This window comes from Varanus komodoensis, unplaced genomic scaffold (assembly GCF_004798865.1).
Source record: "Varanus komodoensis strain SLA01 unplaced genomic scaffold, ASM479886v1 scaffold27, whole genome shotgun sequence".
Lineage (NCBI taxonomy): Eukaryota > Metazoa > Chordata > Lepidosauria > Squamata > Varanidae > Varanus > Varanus komodoensis.
In genome coordinates, this window is record NW_025335701.1 from 7388579 (window position 1) to 7410553 (window position 21975).

The window sequence follows — 21975 nt, forward strand, 5'->3', positions numbered from 1 at the left end:
GAATAGAATGGTGACTGCTACTGCGTGGGGAATGGTGTGGAAATTGGGAGTAGGACAGAGAAATGGAGCATCTTGAAAAGTAGCACTCTATCCTGCAACATTACCTTGCAAGTTCCACTTGCAACAAATAGAAGTAGTCAATAGCATTCACTGAAGGTAAAGTGAATGTAATGTAACATTCACTGAAATAAAGAAATGTCATCACACACACTTGTCCTTTCTTTGCATTTGCCTGGGCTTCATACTGACCAGATTCCAGCATTCACGGGTGAATCCACATTCAAAGGTTGAGTATGGGCAATCACTGAAATATGGGCTACTGTGTTGTCTGAATCCAGGCACACAAACAGACCATGGTGAACAGCCCACGTGGTAAATAACCACTATCCATAACCCAGCAACAAGCCATGGGTTCTCTTCATGGGTTGTCCATGGTTAACAAGCCATGGCTTGTTAGCACAGCTGGGTGCAGTAACATGACAATCCATGTTTTAACAAGAGCCCACAATGAGCCACTGAATTTAAGTTGTTGTGGTGCTTGCACTGGCTGCTTTGAAGTGGTGCTTCTTTTATTCAAAAGCATGGGCTGCAAAGTGCATTGCTGCTTTAATGTTCTTGTCCAAAAATGCTTTTATTCTGAGCCAAAATGACTGTGTTTGATCTAAATAGTCAGTTTATTGCACTGCTGTTGTAAACATGAAATGGTTCTTACTGATTGCATCTGTGACTGAAAGAAATGTCTTCTTTCATCTTCCTTTGTAAATCGGAAAATGTGCCATTAAAACATTCTGTGACTCAGCTATGATCAATTGATGCATTACTGGCTGTAACCAAAGAGAAACAACTGCCATAGCCGGGCCAAGTGAAACCATCTCTCTTACTAATGGTCAGGATTTCACTTGGTTTAACTTAAATGCAAGGAGTCCTACTGCCAGCCAAGATTTAGACTGAAAGTGTACCAAAGGAAGGACGGACGGACGGACGGACAGACCAAGAATATATTTGGTGCTCATGTTAAAATATCTGCATCTAGAAATCTCAGGAATCAAGGTGTAGAAGCAATTATCCCATCCATCCGAGGAAACATAATAAACAAGGTGTGAAGATGTGTGAAAATCCAAATCTTTCTGATCTCACCCCCAGCTCAGAAGAGTTCAGCTTATATGGAAGAAATATAATTCACTGATCATTTTTCTTTTAAGAAATCATCTTGTTTTATGGATTGTAGTAAACCAATAAATACACAAACCACCCAGGGAGTTTCAGCTATGAGGTGTTATAGAAAATGATGCTTCCAATCCATCAGGCAGGCATGGGAAAGAGCAGAGAAATATAAACATGAACAGAAAACACATTCTGAGGAGGAAAGTGGTACCTGAAGTGAAACTCAGCTCAAGAATAGGGTAGTGAAAGTAATTTTAAAAATGCTCCCCCAAAGCTTTGGCTTTGGCCTCTGTCTTGAAGTAAGGAAGCAGCTCACAATTTCAGGTTTTCCAAAATTGGATTTTTTAAAATAGTAGCATGGCATACAGAAACTTAGGGGATAGGCAGGGGAAGATCAACCAAGGGCCTTCCCACCGCAGCAGCAGCTGCCCTGTCCCTGCTTTTCCAACATCCTTCCATCCACCTACAATTTCTCACTATCGTGAGGTGCTTCGCACAACCTTTTCATTATGAATTCCTGTTATCCAGAACTTGAAAACCAACTCTGGGGCAGAACCCTGGAAGCAGCATGAGCTGCAATGTGGGAAGGGGTGACCCTGGCGCCAAAGGAATCCCAGAGGAATCTCTGGAGGAATCGATAAGGGGGCAGACATTCATGCGCACAGGTTTACACCGAAGTGGTGATCAGGGAAAACAAGGGTTGTCTAAATGTTGCCTTGGCCCCTTGATCCTTTTTGCTTTTCAAGGGCATCCTGACAGAGTGAACATTCACAGAGTCAGACACTCGCAGTGTGTAGCGCACCACCACACCTCATGAAGACCCAATCTTCTCTCTGTAGTGACAGGCAGTGAAAAGGATCAGCTTTCTCCAGGACAGGTAAGCAATGGGCCAGGGGTGGCACAGATATGCTCATCGAAGGAAGGCATGCCCCATGTTGCCATCCTTGCTGCCCTCCACAGGCTGCCGCTTATGGGCTTGGGTAAAGGTAAGCCTGGCCAATGTCACCTCAGTGCATGTTCTGTCAAGGAAGACGCCCCATACCCCAATTTCTTAGCAGCACCCGATTTCTTAGGTGTGGCATGCCCATCTGAGGACACGGACGACTGCCCTCTTCTGAGATGATGATGCTTTATGCCCCATCCTTCTCCAAGGTCCAGACTGGCATGCTGGGGCAGGGTGTGGGACATGGCTCAGGGGCTGAGCCCAAGCTTTGTCCACAGGTGGCCTCAGGTTCAGACAGGTAAGCCCAGCTCAAAGGGCACCAGGTTGCAGAGCTGGGAAAACCCCATTGGCCTGAGACCCCAAGGAGCTACGGTCAACTGGAGTGGAAGATACTGGACTAGAGGTGAGCCATGCATCTGGCCCGGCATAAGGCAGCTTCCTAAATGCATGGAAGCTAGTCTACTTTTTCATTCCGTACAGGTTAGGAAGGGCTGAAATTAATCTTCACCTACCAGACTGAACCAGAGTTCACGTGGTCCAGTATCTTGTTTCCCACAGTACAAACTAACAATGAACTAGACCAGGGATCAGCAACCTGTGGCTCTGGAGCCGAATGTGACTCTTTCATCCCTCTGCTGCGGCTCCGTTGCTCAAAATATGCGTCACAATCGCCAATGTGCGACACCCGCCGGCACGCGATTTATTTAGCTTTTCAACCCCCAGTAGGCCAACCATGGATAAATCCAAGAAAAGAAAAGTTTCAGAAGAAGACAGAATGTTTAATGGTACGTGGGCAGATTCATTTGCTTTCACTGCTGACGAGACTGGATTACCAGTATGCTTAATATGTGGTGAGAAATTGGCAAACAAAAAGTTGAATGTTGCAAGACATTTCCAGAATAAACACACAGCCTTTGCTGAAAAATATCTGGATGGAGATGAGAGAAAAAAAGCCATTTCGGAACTGATGCGGAAGGTTGATCTAAGCAAAAATCATTTCAAGAAGTGGATTAAGTCTGCAAATTCAACTACATATGCTAATTTTGTGGCCGCTCAGGAAATAGTCAGGCACAGGAAGCCGTTCACAGATGGAGATTATATAAAAGAATCATTAATTGATTTCATAAATGCAACACACTATAGTTTTTTATACATAGCATGAAGGTAAAAAAACAATATATGCAGTGCTATCTTCATTTTAGATGTCAAAAGGAGTTTGCGGCTCCCGGTGTTTTCTTTTCTGTGGGAAACAGGTTGGCTCTTTTGAGTGTTTAAGGCTGCCGACCCCTGAACTAGACTGACTTACCGGAAGCCCCTACGATGTTCATTGGTTTCGCAGTCTCACCAGCCACTCGAAGCTAGTGAGACAATGGAGCAGACTGCCCCACCGAGTAGCTCAGAAAAAACACAGGATACAAATATCGGGAAGAAATGGCAACTTGCCATGCAGCTAACGATTAAGTGCTGAGAGCACAACTGTTCACAAGCCTGCTGCGGATGACATTTACTTAGACCACGCACTCAACAGTTAAACGGATCCCTCAGCAGCTTGATGTTTCCAATGAAGTGCATCATGCTAAATGTCATCATATTGTATGTTGCACCGCCATCCAGAGAACAAGGCTATTGGGCAGCCCATATAAATGCTGCAGCTTAACCCTGCACATACTTAGAAAAAGTCCTCAACTCCCAGCATCCCCTAACCGGTCTGGCCTTTTTTCTGCTGAACCAGACACAGGATTGCACCCTAAATAAATATACACACCTACCCCATATCCACTACTGTGATACAAGAACACCTGACACCTTTTCCTAGAGAATGAGACTTCTGACTTTGTCTGCAGAGTACTATAAAAACAAGTATGTCTTTAATTTTAAAACTGTGTGAAATCAGATTTAATTTTATCCCAAAAGTGCCAATCCTTTAAGGGGTACAGACTGCTCCCCCCACTCCCCCTCCACTAAAAGGAGCTGTGCTAGAGTGACAGGAAGCACAGAATCATGATCTCAAGACAGACCGTGTGTAGCACAGCACTGCTGGTGACTGGAGAAAGACCTTTAGAGTTCCAGAGGTATTTCCCAGGTCTGCTAAGAGATACAGGGGCCAAATGTGCAACCTTTTGAATGCAAATCTTGTGCTTCAGCCCTCTTGTGTGATGAAGGACAGATGGCAAAGGGCTAAAGGGATAAGCAGGAGCCGCTGAAAGATCTTTCCTTGCCCAGCTATCTTAGTTACTAAAAGGAGCAGAGGGTGCAGTAGGTCTTGGCTGCCATTTGTTCTTCCACAAGCTGCCCTTTTTAGGCTAAAACATGCAGGGGATGATACACAATGTGTCATACTTCCCTCCGCTACACAGAATGGATGAGGACAGGGTTGCTTTTTAGCATACGCAGGCATCCGCCTCTGTGAGGAAGGGAAAAGGAGACAATTCCACATAAGGTGCCTTTCAGGTTTGAGGCTTAATTTATTGTAAAATTCTTTGGCTGGGCTTGTCTGCACTGCCATTTTCCTTTGATGCTCAAATCAAGCATACAACAGTTTAAACAATGCTTTTTTCAGAAACATGGTCAAGTATTATTCCAACTCAGTGTCTTTGGAAACGCCTCCCCCTGCCTTTTTTGGAAACACCTTCCCCTGCCTTCACAATGGGTTCCAGCCCTGGCAGTGGAGCCCTTTTGCGAGCAGCTGTTTCTATTTTCCGGACAAGGTCCACATCCCACCTGTGGGTGACAAAGCTGACCGCAGTCCCAGGGAACCTACTGCCAATGCGGCCAACTCGCCCCACTCGATGGAGGTAATCATGCAAAGTTGGTGGAAAGTCATAGTTGATCACCAGCTCCACGTGGGTGGTATCCAGTCCTCGGGAAGCTATATCAGTGCATAGCAAGATGTCAAACCTGCCTTTCTGGAAGTCGTCAAAGATTCTCTCGCGCACTGCTGCTTGCATCTGTCCCTGCAGGCGCAGGTGCTTAATCTTATGGTCATCCAATATGTAGCCAAGCCAGTTCACTGTGCTGGCATTGTTGCAGAAAACCAGAATGGCTCCAGATGAAGGCGCTCGATCTTTAATCAACTGCAGCATCTCCACCACCTTGTCGCTGCCCTTCAGGCGTATAAATTTTTGTTCCACATGAGGCTGAATACGATGCAAGCTATGGCTGGTCAGTATTTTGACGCCGTCCAGGTCAGCTACCTTACTCAAGAGTGTGCCCAGCCCCTTCGGGATGGTGGCTCCCATGGCTACTAGCTGGGCTTTGGAATCCCAAATGTCAGCAGCTTCACTGAGCCTGGAGACAAGAGGAGCCTGCTGAAGCAAGTCTTCTATGAGGTCTACAAAGGTGGGATCCAGTAAGGTGTCCACTTCATCCAACACCAGGCAACACAGCCTTTCCAAGGTCAACAGATGACGCCTAAAGGCCTTACAAAGTGCACCTGGTGTGGCCACCAAGAGATCAGCGGGGCCTTCAAGAATCTTCTGCCGGATGTTGCCTATGCCCCGACCACCCCCAACCTGCCTCACCTGCAAGCCCAATGGAGTGCACAGGTAAGAGGCGACACTCCGCACCTGTCCTGCAAGTTCTCGGGAAGGTAGTACCACCAAGGAGCGGGGGGAGGCAATTTGCTGACTAGGCAAGCACTGGGGTTGCAAGAGCCGCTGTACAAGAGGGAGCAGATAGGCCAAGGTCTTGCCACTGCCTGTTTCTGCAGCGCAGAGTGCGCTGGACCCCCTCAGCAGGGTCGGGATGGTGCGCTTTTGCACAGCAGAAGGCTGCGAGATGCCCAGAACGTCCTGCAAGACAGAGACCAGCCGGGGTTCGATTCCTAGGTCTGTGAAGGAGGCGAGGGAAGAGTCAGCGTCCGCCTCCCGGTCTTGAGGAGGCTCCTGCCGCGTCCGCTCCAACTGGAAATAATCCCCTCGGGACAAGCGGTGCTTCCAGCCGCCCGAGACCAAGCGCGGCTTCTCCCAGCGCCCCACCGTGTCCCGAGCAGCTTGACTGAGCTCCTCCCGCCGGCTCCGCAGCAGCAGCTTCCCTGGGCGGGGGAGGGACGCCGCACGCGTGTCCCTTCGCGAGGCGGCCCGTTCCAGCCACAGCCGCCACGCGTGGGGTATCCGCACCACGTTCGCCGCCGCCGCCGCCGCCGCCTCCTTCTCCTCCTCGGGCGGCGCCCCGGAGCCCGAGCGCAGGCCCCAACGGCGCCAGGCCGGCGGCGCGCACGCGGCAAAGCGGCCTGGGGCGGCGGCCCCGCAGCCGCGCAGAGCCATGGCAGGAGGAGGAGCGGGCCGCGCGCGGGCAGCACCGGTCGCGCCGTCGTGACGCCACTTCCCCGCGCGGCCGCTGGACGCGTGCGCGGGCGCGGGCGAGTGACGGCGGCACGTCGCTCCGCGCGCGGCAAGCGGTGCACGCGGAGCCGGGGGCGCCAGCGTCCGGCGGCGGTGCGTAGCCTACAAGGCGCCGTAGCCTCAGAGGAAGACTTGCTTCCGACTGCCGATGGTTTCTCTTAAGACGCCGAGTCCGAGTGAAAACCGTCTCCCTTTGCTAGCCCCGCGAACTCCGCAGCGTCGCGTTAGGATGACGTTGCAACAGGGACCAGCGACTCTCGTCTCTCCCCCGCGTGGGGCGACTTCCCCGGTGCTCTGTGTTCCTCGACTCACAACAGATTTGCTTATTTATTTGTTAGATTCGTAGCCCGCCTTTTTTATTACAACGAACGCAAGGCAGCTTCTATCACTCTCCTGTTGTCTCTCTCCGAGTTATCCCCGCAACAACAACCCTGCGAGGCAGGCTGGGCTGAGAGGCTGTGACTGACCTAAAGTCACCCACTGGCCCCATGGCCGAGCGGGGACTCGAGCCTAGGTCGCCTGGGGCCCAGTCCCGCACTCTTCACCACCACACCAGCCTGGCTCTCGCCTGTAAATGTGGATTTGAAGTGGGGAGAGAGAAGTCGTGTAGTGATGACCGTGAGCCATCTCTGACCAGTAGATTTGCAGGCGAGAAAAATGCATTCCAAATCTACCTGATGCTGAGAAAATTAGAACATCTCTTCATACAGTGGACTATTCTGGATTTCTGGAGCTGCCCATAGAAATTGGTTGTTACTGCAGCGACCTGATGAATGAGAGCCCTCTAAAAGGTCCCATCCAGGACAGCCCTGCCCAGCTTGCACAAACTCAAGGCTCTGGCTTCTTTTACGGAGTCCATCTATCTCATATTTGCTCTTCCTCTTCTACTTCTGCCTTCAAGTTTACTGAGCATGATTGTCTTCTCCAGGGAGTTGTGTCTTCTCACGATGTGCCCAAAGAGGTTCACCTGGTGCCAACACTAAATTCCTTTTGGCGCCAGGCCAAAGCCTTTTTATACTCCCATTATTTTAAGGGTTGAGTGTGATTTTAATGTGGGGTTTTGTCATATAGAAAATCAACTTGGATGCTGTGTTCTACTTTGTTTTAATGTAAGACGGTCCCGAGACCTTTGTAGCAAATGGTATATAAAAGTTATAAATAAATAAACAAATCCAATGCCTGCAGTTTCATCATTTTGCTTCCAGCCTACAGAAAAAGATGGTGAATCACAGGTTTTTAGCCTTGGTGGACTAATAATGTGTTTACTCTAAAACAAAATATTGTGGCAATCATGCCATTTCAGAGGCAGATCTTATTTTGTTCAACTTTTTATTCTTAGTTTTATATTTTAAAATATTTCAAAATTTGTAGTGGCAGTGCCTATACTACAATTTGCAAAGCAGAATATGCTGGGATGTAGTAGTTTTGCTCAGCCATTTGGCAATGTAATCCACTGTTCAAACTGCAAGTCATAATACTAAGACTAGTTATTCCAGCCAAAAGTCCCCCATACGGACAATGCCTCACATTACACCAAAGATCAAATACTCCTGGGTCATATTTACTACTCAACTGCATATAGATTTTTTTGTACTCTGCTGGCTTCCATGTAGAGGTGTTTTGCTTTGAAACATTGAAAAATGAAATAACTATGGTAAATAAATGAGTAAGACTGATATTTCTCCACCCCAAGTAAGACTAAGTTATCTTGAGCAGAGACACCACCTTTTGCTGCCACTAATTTCAGGGTGGAGATGCTGGTGCCCCAAATCACAGCTATATTAAAACACCAGTGGCAGCTATATTAAAACACCAGTGGTTGCATTGAACTCCTGATTGTTTCTTTGACTAAAACACTCCTTACCTCATAACTGAATTTTAGTGGGTGACTTTCTTCAGGCAGAGTTGTACTCGAGCTATATCCTTTCTATTTTGGACTCATGGATTTAACAGTGTTCTAAGGAAAGTTTGTGGCTTGGGATTTTTTAATCGCTCAACCCTGACTGGTTCTTTTGCACAACTTTATTCCTGGAGGTTTGATAGCACCTTGCTCTTCATGATGCTGTTTATTTAGATCTACTCTCCAACAACCTCTGGACCTTCTGGAAACAGTCACACTCAATCGGATCCGGTGGCATTGGAGTTGCAAGCTGGGGCACTCCATTCAACTACAACACTCGCAGTATGTGACTTGTGGAGGCCGATCGGTTGCACCAGGCCTTATTTAGGCATGTCACAGCAAAGGGGGTGAGTGTGCAACTGACAAGGACCAATGTGTTTTTGTTCATTTTTGTGCTGCACCAAAATAGTTACATCTTCACAGTGAGTATCTTGTGTACATCAAGTGGTAACACTGCCAATTAAATCCATTTTAATTTCAGGTTGTGACCAACAAAATGTGGAAAAGTCCAAGAGAAAACCTCTTCAGTACACATATATGTAATATTAAAGCCTGGTGTGTATGCAAATATGGAGAGAGCTAGAAGTAGCTGTAAGAAAATAGTTGTGACAAGTAAGAAACCAATAAGAAAACTCTATGACTGTTGTTACTGTTTCTTCTGTATTTTAACTTTTGGCTGACAACGGGCATTTCAAAACATAGTTGCTTCAGAACTATCTGGATTTTCCACTCATCTGTAGCTGTGAGTTGTATCTTTAGCATGAAATAGATCTTGACATAAGTTTGTTTTAGGCTATCTTCTGCACGCATTGATATACGACGTGCAACCAAAGGGGCAGGAATTTCATATACTTGGAGCTGAAGCGAGCTGCAATTTTCAACGCCCATTCAGAGCGGCAGGCTGCAACGCAAAGTTCCGAGGGAGCAAAAGCAGAGCCGCGGCTGCTGGTGCAAAGGCGAGCACTTGTCTCCGCATTAAATCCATGTGAACTGGGAGCTCCGAGTCCGTAGGAGCCGCGGTTTTCCCTTCCAGCCCGCCTGCCCGCTGACGATCCGCGAGACCACGTGCCTGGGTGGAAACGCCTTGCGGCAGGCGGGGCTGCGCTCTCTTTGGGGGCGCTGGCGGAGCCGGCATGAACTCGGAGGCTCGAGCCCCCGCGTCTCTCTTCACTTTTGCTATCTCTGACTGCACAGCCGTAGCCGGGCGACGTCCTAGGAGGGGGAGGGGAGTGGGGGATCGAGGGCGCCTGCGCGGACGTCGGACGAGGTGCGCGGCGGGAGGGATCGGGCCGGCCTGGAGCGAGGTGAGGCCCGGCCGCGCCGTGGCTCCTTCGAGGGAGAGGGGAGGGAGGGTGCTCCGGGAGAGCCCCGGCCCTCCCTCGGTGCCCTGCGCGCCGCCCTGGGCTCTCTTCTGGGCTGAGGGCCCCGCCGAGGCCTGCAGCCCCCGGCCTGCGCGAGCCATCATGGCTAGCTGGGGCATGCCGGGAGTTGTAGGACTTTCGGTTTGTTTGTTTGTTTGTTTTTACTTCCCTCCTCGTTTCTTTTTCTTTTTTATGAACTCAGAGAGGCTTACATCAGTCTCCTGTTACTGATCTCAGTCCTATCTTCCCAACAACCCTGCGAGGTAGGCCGGGCTGACAGTCTGTGACTGGTCCAAAGTTTCCCATGGTCTGCACGGCTGAGCGGGGACTCGAACCCAGATCGCCCGAGTCCCAGGCCTGCACTTTAACCACTGCACAGCACTGCCTCTCCGTGTGACTTTTCTCTTGCCTAGACACCGATGGTGCCTGCTTAGGTGGGGGTGCGACTCGAAGGCCTTTCAGGCTGCAATTTCGGTTCAGCTCCTTTGGTTAGTGCATAGGTGAGAGGAAGAAGCCTTCACACACACACACACACACACACACACGGCCCCAAATTATGCTGCTGAACTGAAGAAAGTATTGGGTGTAGTAGCAGTGGGGTTTTGCATGGCAGGACTGAGCTTTGGTTCTGGTATCCAAGTCCCAAGGCTGGGGGTCCTTTCATGCCGCGGGGGAATTCATCACTTGCTCTAGCCAGTTAGGTGAATAGCTGCAGCGACAAGGATAGGGCTGCTGAGGCAAATGCCAGTGGCCCACGCTCTTGGGCTGGAGCCTGCTAACAAGAGCCCTGGACTTGCTGCTCTGCTTTGCCCTTGCAACCAGATTGTCACAGGCTTCTTGCTCTGACAAGTGAAAGAAAGTGGAGTGAAGCAGGAGTGCGAGGGGCCATTGCTTATTTCCACTCTGCTGGTCAGGCAAGCAAGCAAAAAGCAGCTGCATGGTTGAGAAGGATGTAGCAGAATGAGACCGGTAGCTGTAGGACACAGATGATTTAATTATTATGCTTTTCCTTGAAATGGTACAATTCAATTTCTCTTGTCCTCCTTTTTATCCTAATAGCTGTGAAGTGGGTTATAAATCTGGAATATTGTGCGCAGTTCTGTTTGCCACTTTTAAAAGGCATTATGGAGCAGGGAAAAGGGAAGGAAGTGGCAGTCAGAATGAGTAAGATTGTTTGCCTGGGAGGAAATATCATAAAGCTTGGGGTTATTTGGTTTAGGAGGAAGGTGTCTGGGCGGATACATGAATAAAGTATATAATAATTTTCCTGGGAAGGAGAAAATGAGCAAGAAAGTTTTTTCCTGTTTCATAATGCTACAACCTGGATCATTGTCCAGCATTTTTGGTTTGAACTTTTGCACCCAGGAAAGCACCAAAGCAAACTAGAATTAAACCAGGATAGCAGATCTGCATGTTACAGCTTTGGTGAGAAGCTAGCCATAGTTGTCTGTGGCAGGTTCATACAGATGTACCACCAGATCACAGCTATGCTAAGCAAGCTGCAGTTTAGCATATGGCCATTATCTTAGTTATCACAATAATAGCTTCCCTTGTACATATTTGTAAATAATGTTGCAATGATGTTTTCTAAAACATTTGTCTTTGCATTTTCTTGTTTCAGACAATCCAAAAGACACCATGACAGTGCACACAACACTGCTCTCTTTCAAAAACAAGACCATATTGGCTCCTATGGTGAGGGTTGGGACTCTACCAATGCGACTTCTGGCTTTAGATTATGGAGCAGATATTGTATACTGTGAGGTAGGGTATATTTTTGCCTCCATTGCTGCTGCTGTTGTTGTTAGTCGTGAAGTTTTGTCCAACCCATCACGACTCCATGGACACCATTCCTCCAGGCCTTCCTGTCCTCCACCATCCCCCGGAGTCCACTTAAGCTTACACCAACTGTTTCAGTGACTCCATCCAGCCACCTCATTCTCTGCCATCCCCTTCTTCTTTTGCCATCTATTGTTTCCAGCATTAGGCTCTTCTCCAGGGAGTCCTTCCTTTTCATTAGGTGGCCAAAGTATTTGAGTTTCATCTTCAGGATCTGGCCTTCTAAAGAGCAGTCAGGGTTGATCTCCTCTAGGACTGACCGGTTTGATCGCCTTGCGGTCCAAGGGACTCACAGGAGTCTCCTCCAGCACCACAATTCAAAGGCTTCAATTCTTCGGCGCTCAGCCTTCCTTATGGTCCAGCTTTCACAGCCATACATTGCAACTGGGAAAACCATAGCCTTGACTATATGCACTTTTGTTGGCAGGGTGGTGCCTCTGCTTTTTAGTATGCTGTGTAGATTTGCCATAGCTCTCCTCCCCAGGAGCAAGTGTCTTTTAATTTCTTGGCTGTAGTCCCCATCTGTGGTGATCTTGGAGCCCAGGAAAATAAAATCTGTCACTACCTCCATTTCTTCCCCATCTATTTGCCAGGAAGTGAGAGGATCGGATGCCATGATCTTAGTTTTCTTAATGTTGAGTTTCAAGCCAACTTTTGCATTCTCCTTCACCTGCATCAAGAGGCTCTTTAGTTCCTCTTCACTTTCTGCCATGAGAGTGGTATCTTCTGCATATCTGAGGTTGTTGATATTTCTCCCAGCAATCTTAATTCCAACTGGTGATTCATCTAGGCCCACCTTTCTCATGATGTGCTCTGCGTATAAGTTAAATAGGCAGGGCGACAGTATACAGCCTTGCCATACTCCTTTCCCAATTTTGAACCAATCAGTGGTTCCGTGCCCAGTTCTCACTGTTGCTTCTTGACACACATACAGGTTTCTCAAGAGATAAATAAGATGGTGAGGTACTCCCATGTCTTTAAGAACTTGCCACAGTTTGTTGTGATCCACACAATCAAAGGCTTTAGCATAGTCAATGAAGCAGAAGTAGATGTTTTTCTGGAACTCCCTAGCTTTCTCCATGATCCAGTGTATGTCTAGTTCCTCTCCCTCTTCGAAACCCTGCCTGTTCTTCTGGTAGTTCTCGGTCCACATACTGCTGGAGCCTGGCTTGTAGGATTTTGAGCATAACTCTGCTAGCATGTGAAATGAGTGCAATGGTGCGGTAGTTTGAACATTCTTTGGCATTGCCCTTCTTTGGGATGGGAATGTAAACTGACCTTTTCCTATCCTGTGGCCACTGTTGAGTTTTCCAAATTTGCTGGCATATTGAGTGTAGCACTTTTACTGCATCGTCTTTTAAGATTTTGAATAGCTCAGCTGGGATATTGTTGCCTCCACTAGCTTTGCCGTTGCTCAGTCTTCCTAAAGCCCATTTGACTTCACATTCCTGGATGTCTGACTCGAGGTCAGTGACCACCCCATCGTGGTTATCTGGGATGTTAAGCTCTTTCTTGTATAGTTCCTCCGTGTAATCTTGCCACCTCTTCTTAATCTCTTCTGCCTCTGTTAGGTCCCTGCCATTTTGGTCCTTTATCATGCCCATCTTTGCATGAAATGTTCCCTTCATATCTCCAATTTTCTTGAAGAGATCTCTGATCCTCCCTATTCTATTGTTTTCTTCTATTTTTTTGCACTGTTCATTTAAGAAGGCATTCTTATCTCTCCTAGCTATTCTCTGGAATTCTGCATTCAATTGGGTGTATCTTTCCTTTTCCCCCTTACCTTTTGCTTCCCTTCTTTCCTCAGCTATTTGTAGAGCTTCCTCAGACAGCCATTTTGCTTTCTAGCATTTCTTTTTCTTTGGGATGGTTTTAGTTGCTACCTCTTGTACAATGTTGCGAACCTCCATCCAAAGTTCTTCAGGCATTCTGTCTATCAGATCTACGAGTAATTCTTTAAATCTATTTGTCACCCCTACTGTATATTCATCAGGGATATGATTTAGGTTATACCTGAGTGGCCTAGTGCTTTTCCCTACTTTCTTCAATTTAAGCCTAAATTTTGCAACCAGAAGCTCATGATCTGAGCCACAGTCAGCTCCTGGTCTTGTTTTTACTGACTGTATAGAGCTTCTCCATCTTTGGCTGCAGAGCACATAGTCAATCTGATTTCTGTGTTGACCGTCTGGTGATGTCCATGTGTAGAGTCGTCTCTTGGGTTGTTGGAAAAGAGTGTTTGCTATGACCAGTGTATTCTCTTGACAAAATTCTACCAGCCTGTGCCCTGCTTCATTTTGTACTCCTAGGCCAAACTTGCCTGTTATTCCAGTTATCTTTTGGTTTCCTACTTTAGCATTCCAATCCCCCATGATGATAAGGACATCATTTTTGGGTGTTAACTCTAGAAGGTGTTGTAGGCTTTCATAGAACCGGTCAACTTCAGCCTCTTCAGCACCAGTGGTTGGGGCATAGACTTGGACTACTGTGATGTTGAATGGTTTGCCTTGGATTCGAACTGAGATCATGCTGTCATTTTGGAGATTGTATCCCAGTACTGCTTTTCCTGCTCTTTTATTGATTATGAAGGGGTCCATTTCTTCTGAGGGGTTCTTGCCCGCAGTAGTATACCTGATGGTCATCTGAATTAAATCCACCCATTCCTGTCCATTTTAGTTCACTGATTTCTAAGATGTCGATGTTCAGTCTTGTCATCTCTTGTTTGACCACGCCCAGCTTGCCTTGATTCATGGATCTTATAAATCAGGTTCCTATGGAGTATAGATCTTTGCAGCATTGGACTCGCCTTTCACTACCAGATACATCAGCAACTGAGTGTCCTTTCGGCTTTGACCCAGTCGCTTCATTCTTTCTGGCGCTACTAGTACTAGCCCTCCACTCTTCCCCAGTAGCATATTGGACACCTTCCAACCTGAGGGGCTCATCTTCCGGCGTCATATCTCTTTGCCTTTTGGTACTGTCCGTGGGGTTTTCATGGGAAAGCTACTGGAGTGGGTTGCCATTTCCTTCTCCAGTGGATCACGTTTTGTCAGAGCTGTCTGCTATGACCTGTCTGTCTTGGGTGGCCCTGCACGGCATAGTTCATAGCTTCATTGAGCTACGCAAGCCCCTTCACCATGACAAGGCAGTGATCTATGAAGGGGTTCATTGCTATAAATATTTCCAGTTATTTCACCTAGGCACCCAAAATTTTTGCTGGATATGTAAGGTTTCAATCTCATGTGGAGAGCCTTCAGTATGGCTCTCCATACCATAGGTCTAAAGTTGTAGACCTAACTGTCTACAACTTTACTTTAGAGAAGCTAAAAGGCTTGTGCAGCTGCAATGCTGGCCAAGAGTTATACTGGCCTCTTGTCAATCACAGGTGAGAAAGTGAGAGCCGCTCTTGGGAATACAAGCCCCCTTTCCCCCTCCCTCTAATCCATGGGGCAAGTTCTCTGCTGCTGCCTTAATCTCTAAGGGGAAACGTCAACCCCAGACCTAGCATAAAACCTTTTACTAGCCAGATGTAACTAAAATGTTTTCAGGGGCAGGCAGCCTGGAGGAGTTGAAGGATCTGCAAGGCACCTCCCATTCAGCCCTTTGTACCACGGCTGCTGGTCAAGGATTTGGGGGGTTGGCATCCAAATCTGTTTCTTTTTGCTGTAATAAGTCAGAAGGGGGAAATCTCTTTTCAGTTCTGTTTCTACATATTTTCTTTCATTAGATTTGTGTGCCTTTGTACAGAGAAATATATTTTTTTCTGCCTGGGACCTTGATCTAATCCATTCTTGTCATTGTTCTTTAAGGAGTTGATTGACCTAAAGATGCTTCAGTGCAAGAGGACTGTAAATGGCAAGTATACTTCCATTATATATTAGAAAGGCTTTGGCAGTTATAAGCGGCCTATAAGTACTTTTATTAATAATTATATGCCTACTTCTATTAGCCTTCTTGAGGTAAATTTGTAGTTGAGGTTTCTCTTCTTGTTTTGGTAAGATTATTCTTTGTGTTTGTTGGTAATCTTGTACCCCCTACTGCTAAATACCCATAAGGATGCTCTCAGTAGCATCTGTCAGCTCCTGAAATAATCACTTCCTGTATAATGGATTTTGTAACTCTTAGCTTGAGACAATAAACTCTTCTAACTACAAGCACCATACAATTTTCAACAGACCACTGAGTGTTCCCCATAAACACATTGGCTGCATGAATGCTTTTCAACGTGGGCCCAGATTTGAATTCATTGACATCCTTTGGCTAGAAGATTGGTATAGAGATAATTAAGAACTCTGGCTGCAAACTGAATAATAAACCATACATAAAAATAAATGTTTGTATATCTTTTTGTTATGTCTGAAAGTGTAGGCTGGGACTTCAGATTATTCAAGGTAGCTTCCATGGAGTATTAAAATGAGTCTTTGGGGTCTCTAATTCTGGCAGAAATGTGCCTCCTTGTCTTGGAAGAGCTTCATGCTAATCTGTCCATGTTGCACTAGACAGGTTTCATTGGGAAAATGGAAAGCCAAACTTCCAGCATCTTTTATTTCTCAAGCTTCTTCCTTTCTCAAGTTCTAGAACTGAAATCTTTTGAGTGACAATGTGGGTGCCCCTACCTTAATGTAGTTCTCCCTTCTTTGTTGTGCAGAGGTTCTTGGAACCGTGGACTTTGTTGCTCCCAATGGGAGGGTTGTGTTCAGGACCTGTGAAAGGGAAAAAGACTGTGTTGTCTTTCAAATGGTAAGAACTGCCTAGATCTTGGCTTCCTGCTTGACTTGACTGTACTGTTCACATACCTTAATGAACTGCTAGAGCAAGAGTCAATGAAGTCTCTCCCACTTTGACTGACTTAGGAAGAGAGAGCATGAAGAATATAATTTCTTAAGATTCAAATAAGAGTATGGGTGAGTATGTATTCTAGTTGTGTCAATACATCGCCTTGGTAAATTTGTCATCATTAGGTGTTCTGTCTGTTTAGAATCGCCTGCATATTCACAGCATTTGCAGTCTGGGCAGCTGAGGTTTTGGTTGCCTGCTTTAAAAGTATCACATAGAGATGAAGCTAAATTGGTTTTTATTGCTCTCTTCTGCCCCAGGGGTATATTAAGTTAAGAGACCAATGCAATAATTAAAGCAGTCTTCATAATGCAAAGAAATGGAAATGACTAAACGAAAACAAAATCTGTTGATTAAAAGTTAAGCAAACCATCGTGGCAGAATACTAATAAGGCAAACTGAACATAGTTAGGTATTTCCAAACTTGAAGGTTTAACTGGTAAATCAGTGTCAATCACAGATAAGAAATCACAGATTTCTTACCTGTTATTCTTATCAAGCCCTATAGGAAGGTTGAGCACAACTGGTTCTGCCCATCCATGCCTGCATTTCCCACTGAAATGAGTACAATATGCATAGTCTCATTTTAAGAGTGAGAGTTTTTTGGTTGTAGGATTTAGGAAAAACTTTTTTCCCAGCCCTCTGGCTAAGAAATACGTTGATTCTTCCAGTTTTAGCCCATATGCTACACGAACTGTGATTTGTTGCAGCGTTAAGGTGAATATAATGTTTTATTGTCTTGATTTATTTGTGAGCGTGTCTGGGGATCCTTTGGGTAGATGGGTGAGACCTAAATGTCTGACATAAAAATGAATAATTACATCATCGGTGTTTTCTCTCTACATGTTGTTCAGGGGACAGCAGATGCTGGGAGGGCTTTGGCAGTTGCAAAACTTGTGTAAGTAACCGTCGAGCTTTGTTTTATTATAGCTGTTTCTTTCTCTAGTATCTACTGACAGGACGTTACCAGCTGGCCCTGTCTTGCAAGTTTTCAGCGTCTGAGGCATGGGCAGCAGGAGTCTGGACAGAGGTAACAGGGCCTGAGGCAGGGCAGGGTCTGAAGACTGTCTGGAGTCTGGTAGCTGGTCAGAGGCAGAGTCATAGTTGAGAAACAGGCTGAAGTGAGGAAACAGGAGTGCATGTCAGAGCAGGATGAGGGCGTGGCCGTGACCAAACCTGTACGGACTGGGCCGGGCGCTCACTCTTAGCTGTCTTTCCAAGGGCCTGAAAGGGATTCTGAAGGGGAGGACACCAAGGAAGGGGCGGTGGGAAGGTAGAAAAATCAAGGGCGGGGGTCAGGAGTTTTGATGTGCTATCAGGGCAGTTGCCCAGTCTCCCAGGGCAAGTGGGCGAACAGACATGTTTTGGAAGAGATGGGAGGGGAGTCAGGAGTGGGGGGAGCCATTGCCTTACCCAGTCCCTGATCTCATGATGGGCGTTGGGAGAGATGAGCTACTCAGAGGACTTTCTGGCTGACTTTCCACCAGCAGGACCCACCCTAGGGGTGGAGCTTGCATGTGAATGAAAGGGGAGTTTTGGGGAGAAGTTTCCAGTTTGGATTCAACATGCCCTCACTCTTTGTGCCTGTCATTCAGCTTTTTAGAGTTGTATTGCCTGGTTAGCTGGGAGGTGCGGATAAGGACCTGCATTGTAAAGGACTGTCTGGTATTTTGGAGCCTGGGGCACAAAGGAGGAGTTGGGCTCTGAGCAGGGCGCGTGGTTGCATCCCAGATTGGGCAGGGAGCAAGTATCAGAGGCAGGATAAACCAGGCGGGATTCAGGAGCAGCAGGAGCTGCGGTGAGGCAAAGGATCGAGCAAGATGAAGGGGCTGGAAGAGCTTGCGCTCACACGGTCCCTCTCCCAGAGCCCCCAGCTGTTGTTCCTCAGGAGGACGGGAGCTCTAGCAAGTCCTGGTCCCAGTCTTGCGCTTGGTGTGGTGGCTGCTCCAATTCCCAGGTGGCGCCCCAGAGCCGCTCGGACCCTGGCACAAGTAAATCCTCAAAAAGCCTTGCTTTTTTCAATCTGCATATCAGGAGTAGAAGTTAGACTTGTCACACCAACATCTATATCTGTATCAAGCTGAACAGTAGATAATACAGATCTTATTTTTTTATAGCCTTGTGCTAGAATTAGGTCTGAGTGCTTGAGTATGGCGCACCTGAACACATCCTTAGCACAGTGGTTCGCTTTCAGCGCCAGAACTGGAGCTCTTTCTCTCTCACACATCCTCCAGTGCACAGATCTGCTTTTACTTCAACCTTCTTAATTGCAGCAACCTAATTCTGGTGTAAAATGTCAGGTTTTGCTGTCACTGTTGCTTCAGTTGCTGGCTATAATCGATCTTGGAAATTGATTGCTTCAAATCTTTTCAGTAGCATGTATCCACTTCTGCCCTGGTGTTTTTTGCATTTGTGATTTCCCTTTTGTATTTCAGAGAGAACGATGTGGCTGCTGTTGATGTCAACATGGGATGTCCCAAGGAATATTCCACTAAGGTCGGTTGAGTCTGTCTTGTGCTCCTTCACATTTAGCACCAGCAGTTTGCCAGATGCTGTACAATCCTTAGCTTGACATCAGTATAAACTTTGGGCATCATTTTGGTTGTTTTCCTCTTTCTTCGTACTATCATGTCATAAGAGAACGATACATATCTTCCCTTGTACTGTGAAACAATGCCAGGCGTTCTTCTGTGTCTCCAGGCCACATAAACCTTCCCACATAAACAATGCTTCATGCCTCATAGCACTGGGTAAAAATGTTTTAGCTAGGGATCTTGCTCCATTTCAATGGGATGCATAACTAAGATGTTGTCCCAGCAAAGTGGATGCCGTGTGCTTGTTGTTATGTTCCTTCCAGTCATCTCTGACTGATGGCAGAAAGGTGAGGCAATCCCAAGCTCAGGTGTGTAGTTTGAACTTCTTCTTGTCAAGGCTTAAAAGGGGCAAAGTGGCAGCTCCTCTCCTGGGCCTCAGTCTTGCCATCAGAGGTCCTTTGAACGAGGACCGTTAGTTTGGACCGGGCTTAGTGGCAACCATTGTCACTGCAGCAAGGGTGATGTGGGTTCCATGGAAGTAAAGGCAGCTGCCCCGACTCCTGTGCAACTGGAAGCTTCACATGAGGCGATCGCGATGCTGCCACACGATCTCATCCATCGTGGCCACCAGCCTGCCATCTGTGTTGCCACAGTCATGATTGTGTGTGTGTGTGTCTGTGTTCCCCCAGGGTGGCATGGGAGCAGCACTCCTTTCCAGTCCTGACAAAATAGAATCCGTGAGTAATTCATGCCTCAGTATTCGTTTTGCCCTGCTGCTGGATTTCTGTCATTTCTTCACAAAGAACAATTTTGATAGGAGTCGTAATTTGTCAAGTGGAGCTGAATCCAAAGCATATGAGTGTCATAACTTCACCCAAACAATTGTTGTTAGTGCAACCTTTCTCTCTGCAGCAAAATTATTGCTGTTATTTAGACTCTGTTTCATGGTGAGAGCCAAAAAGGACAGGCAGTAGATGTAGGTCGTGTTTAAGATTTCCAGGCATAGAGTGGCCAGCAGCCTGATCAAGCAGTGAAAGAGGCATAAGCCTGGGAACTTGCCCACTGCTACAGTTTCTTAAAGATTCCCTTTCAGATGCTTTAGTTCCCTCACTGTTCTCAATGGGGAAGCAATTGGAATGGGGAGGGACAACCTGGCAGGAATGTCAGGTGCTTTAAGCCTGCCAGGCACTGTTCCATGCACTTAAAGAGGACTTTTCTTCTCCCTTTCTTTAGATTCTAACTACTCTTGTCAATGGAATTAGTAAGCCGGTGACCTGCAAAATACGAATCCTGCCATCAGTAAGAACATGTTGTGATCTTGGAAGAATGCTTTGACTAAAACAGTAAATTGCTGATTGATAATAATAGATGAGCAGAATAGAAATGAGCCCAGAAAATACTGTGGTTTGGTGTCTGTGGGAAAGCATTCAGGAGGCAAAGTCTTACAAGATAAATAGGATCAGCTTTTTAAATTTTAAAAATACAAGGTGGCGCACCAGTCGCAGAAGCCAGCAGGGCCCCAAATGTGATTTCTCAAGCCGGTGGTCCACGCACAGGAAGCAGTGCTGTGACTGGAAGAGGCAAAGCAGATGAGATCGTCCCCCTCAAAAGGGAAGCTGTATAAAACAAGCTTGCATCATCGCATTCCTGCACACAATGTTAAAAAGTTGAGGCATGTTGCCTAGGAATGTTAAGGCACAGGCGGAGAGCTCTTTCAGCCTGAGGGCTGGATTCCGCTTTGAGGCTCGCTCAGGGCCACGTTCCAGTGCTGGGTCGAGCCGAAGGCAAAGGGGGTCAGGCTGAAGTTTGTCCCAGTTTGTCGCTGCCGGTTGATGGGTGGAAGCGCGTTGGCGCTTTGTGTGCAGAGGCTGGCTTCAGATGCCGCAGGAAAGTACACTCGGCACTTGCAAGTAGCATCACAAATGCCGAGCCTCCGTGTGTTTACTCAGCAGTCAGCGTGAGCATCATCACTGCTCATAAGTAAAAAGGGTAAGCAGGAAGGCCAGGCTGAATCGCTTAGTCATTTTCTGTGTGGTGCCCCCTCCCCCACACAGTAGCTCAGCACTGAGGCCATTTTCAGGGAAAAGCACTCCAATCAGTTCCTGATCGGAAAAAGGAACGTTTTGTTTCCTCTGGGGCAGAGGGAGCGGGCCAGGAACAGGGCCAGAAACAGCCAGGCCAGATGGGAAAGCCCCAAGGGCCTTACCGGGATGGATTTATTATTTACTATACTTATATCCCACCTTTTTCCACCACAGAAGCCAAGGTGGCTTGCATAGCCCCCCTTTCTGTTCTGTCTTCTCAGCAGCCCTGTGAGGTAGGGTAGACTGACAGTCGGTGGCTGGCCCAGGGTCCCCCACAGAGCTCCAGGGCCAAGTGGGGACTAGAACTTCGGTCTCCTGCATCCCAGTCCTGCTCTTCACACTGGGTAGTCCTCACTGTTGCTGTAAATCAGTCTTCCCTGCCCTTGTGCCTTCCAGACATGTTTGGACTGCAACACCCAGAATCCCCATTCAGTGTCCCTCCTGGATGAGAATTCTGCAAGTTGCTGTCCAAATGCCACAAGAGGCCACCAGGTTGGGTGAGGCCGCTCTAAACAGTCTTCTAAGAGTCAAAGGGGGTGAGTTCTTCTGCAAAGCATTCTGTGTGTGTGTATATATCTCTGTGTTACGATATCTTACTCGTAAATTACAATATTATTGGTCAGATAGGAGTTTTTTATGTTTAGGCCCAGTCTGTGCCTCTCAGAGTTGGGAACTGAAGATTGCATAAACTGTGTCTACATGTGTGGGTCCCTACTCAAGCATGGGGAATGCCAAGCCAACCCGGTGGCACATAGAGGCAAGTCCTTACAGAGCTACCTAATGCTGACATTTGATAGAGCAGAAAACATGAATATGTTTTTTCTTCCTTTTCTCCTTCTCAGAAAGAAGAAACAATAAGTTTAGTAAAGAGGATTGAGCGGACTGGAGTTGCTGCTATTGCAGTTCATGGAAGGTAAACCTCTCTGGGAGAGAGAGAGATACTAGCTGGCCTTTCTTGAATGCCGACTTGTATC

General features: G+C 47.1%; 2 protein-coding genes across 9 annotated transcripts in view; one reads left to right on the plus strand and one right to left on the minus strand.

Annotated features, from left to right (window-relative positions):
- Positions 1 to 4548: 4548 nt before the first annotated feature.
- On the minus strand, positions 4549 to 6372 carry DDX28 (DEAD-box helicase 28). The gene has a single exon (XM_044433907.1). The coding sequence runs from the start codon at positions 6370 to 6372 to the stop codon at positions 4693 to 4695; it is 1680 nt and encodes a 559-aa protein (XP_044289842.1). The 3' UTR covers positions 4549 to 4692.
- A 430-nt stretch (positions 6373 to 6802) lies between these two features.
- The window catches only part of DUS2 (dihydrouridine synthase 2), a 28567-nt gene continuing 13394 nt past the window's right edge, over positions 6803 to 21975 (plus strand). Inside the window, exons 1-9 of one of the 8 annotated variants that reach the window (XM_044434147.1) lie at positions 6803 to 6888; positions 11333 to 11475; positions 15357 to 15402; positions 16196 to 16287; positions 17238 to 17281; positions 18819 to 18879; positions 19607 to 19654; positions 20151 to 20216; positions 21844 to 21914. In XM_044434147.1, coding sequence (XP_044290082.1) covers positions 11350 to 11475; positions 15357 to 15402; positions 16196 to 16287; positions 17238 to 17281; positions 18819 to 18879; positions 19607 to 19654; positions 20151 to 20216; positions 21844 to 21914 — 554 coding nt within the window. In that variant the 5' untranslated portion in view covers positions 6803 to 6888; positions 11333 to 11349. The other 7 variants (XM_044434139.1, XM_044434145.1, XM_044434140.1 and 4 more) reach the window with 7 other exon arrangements.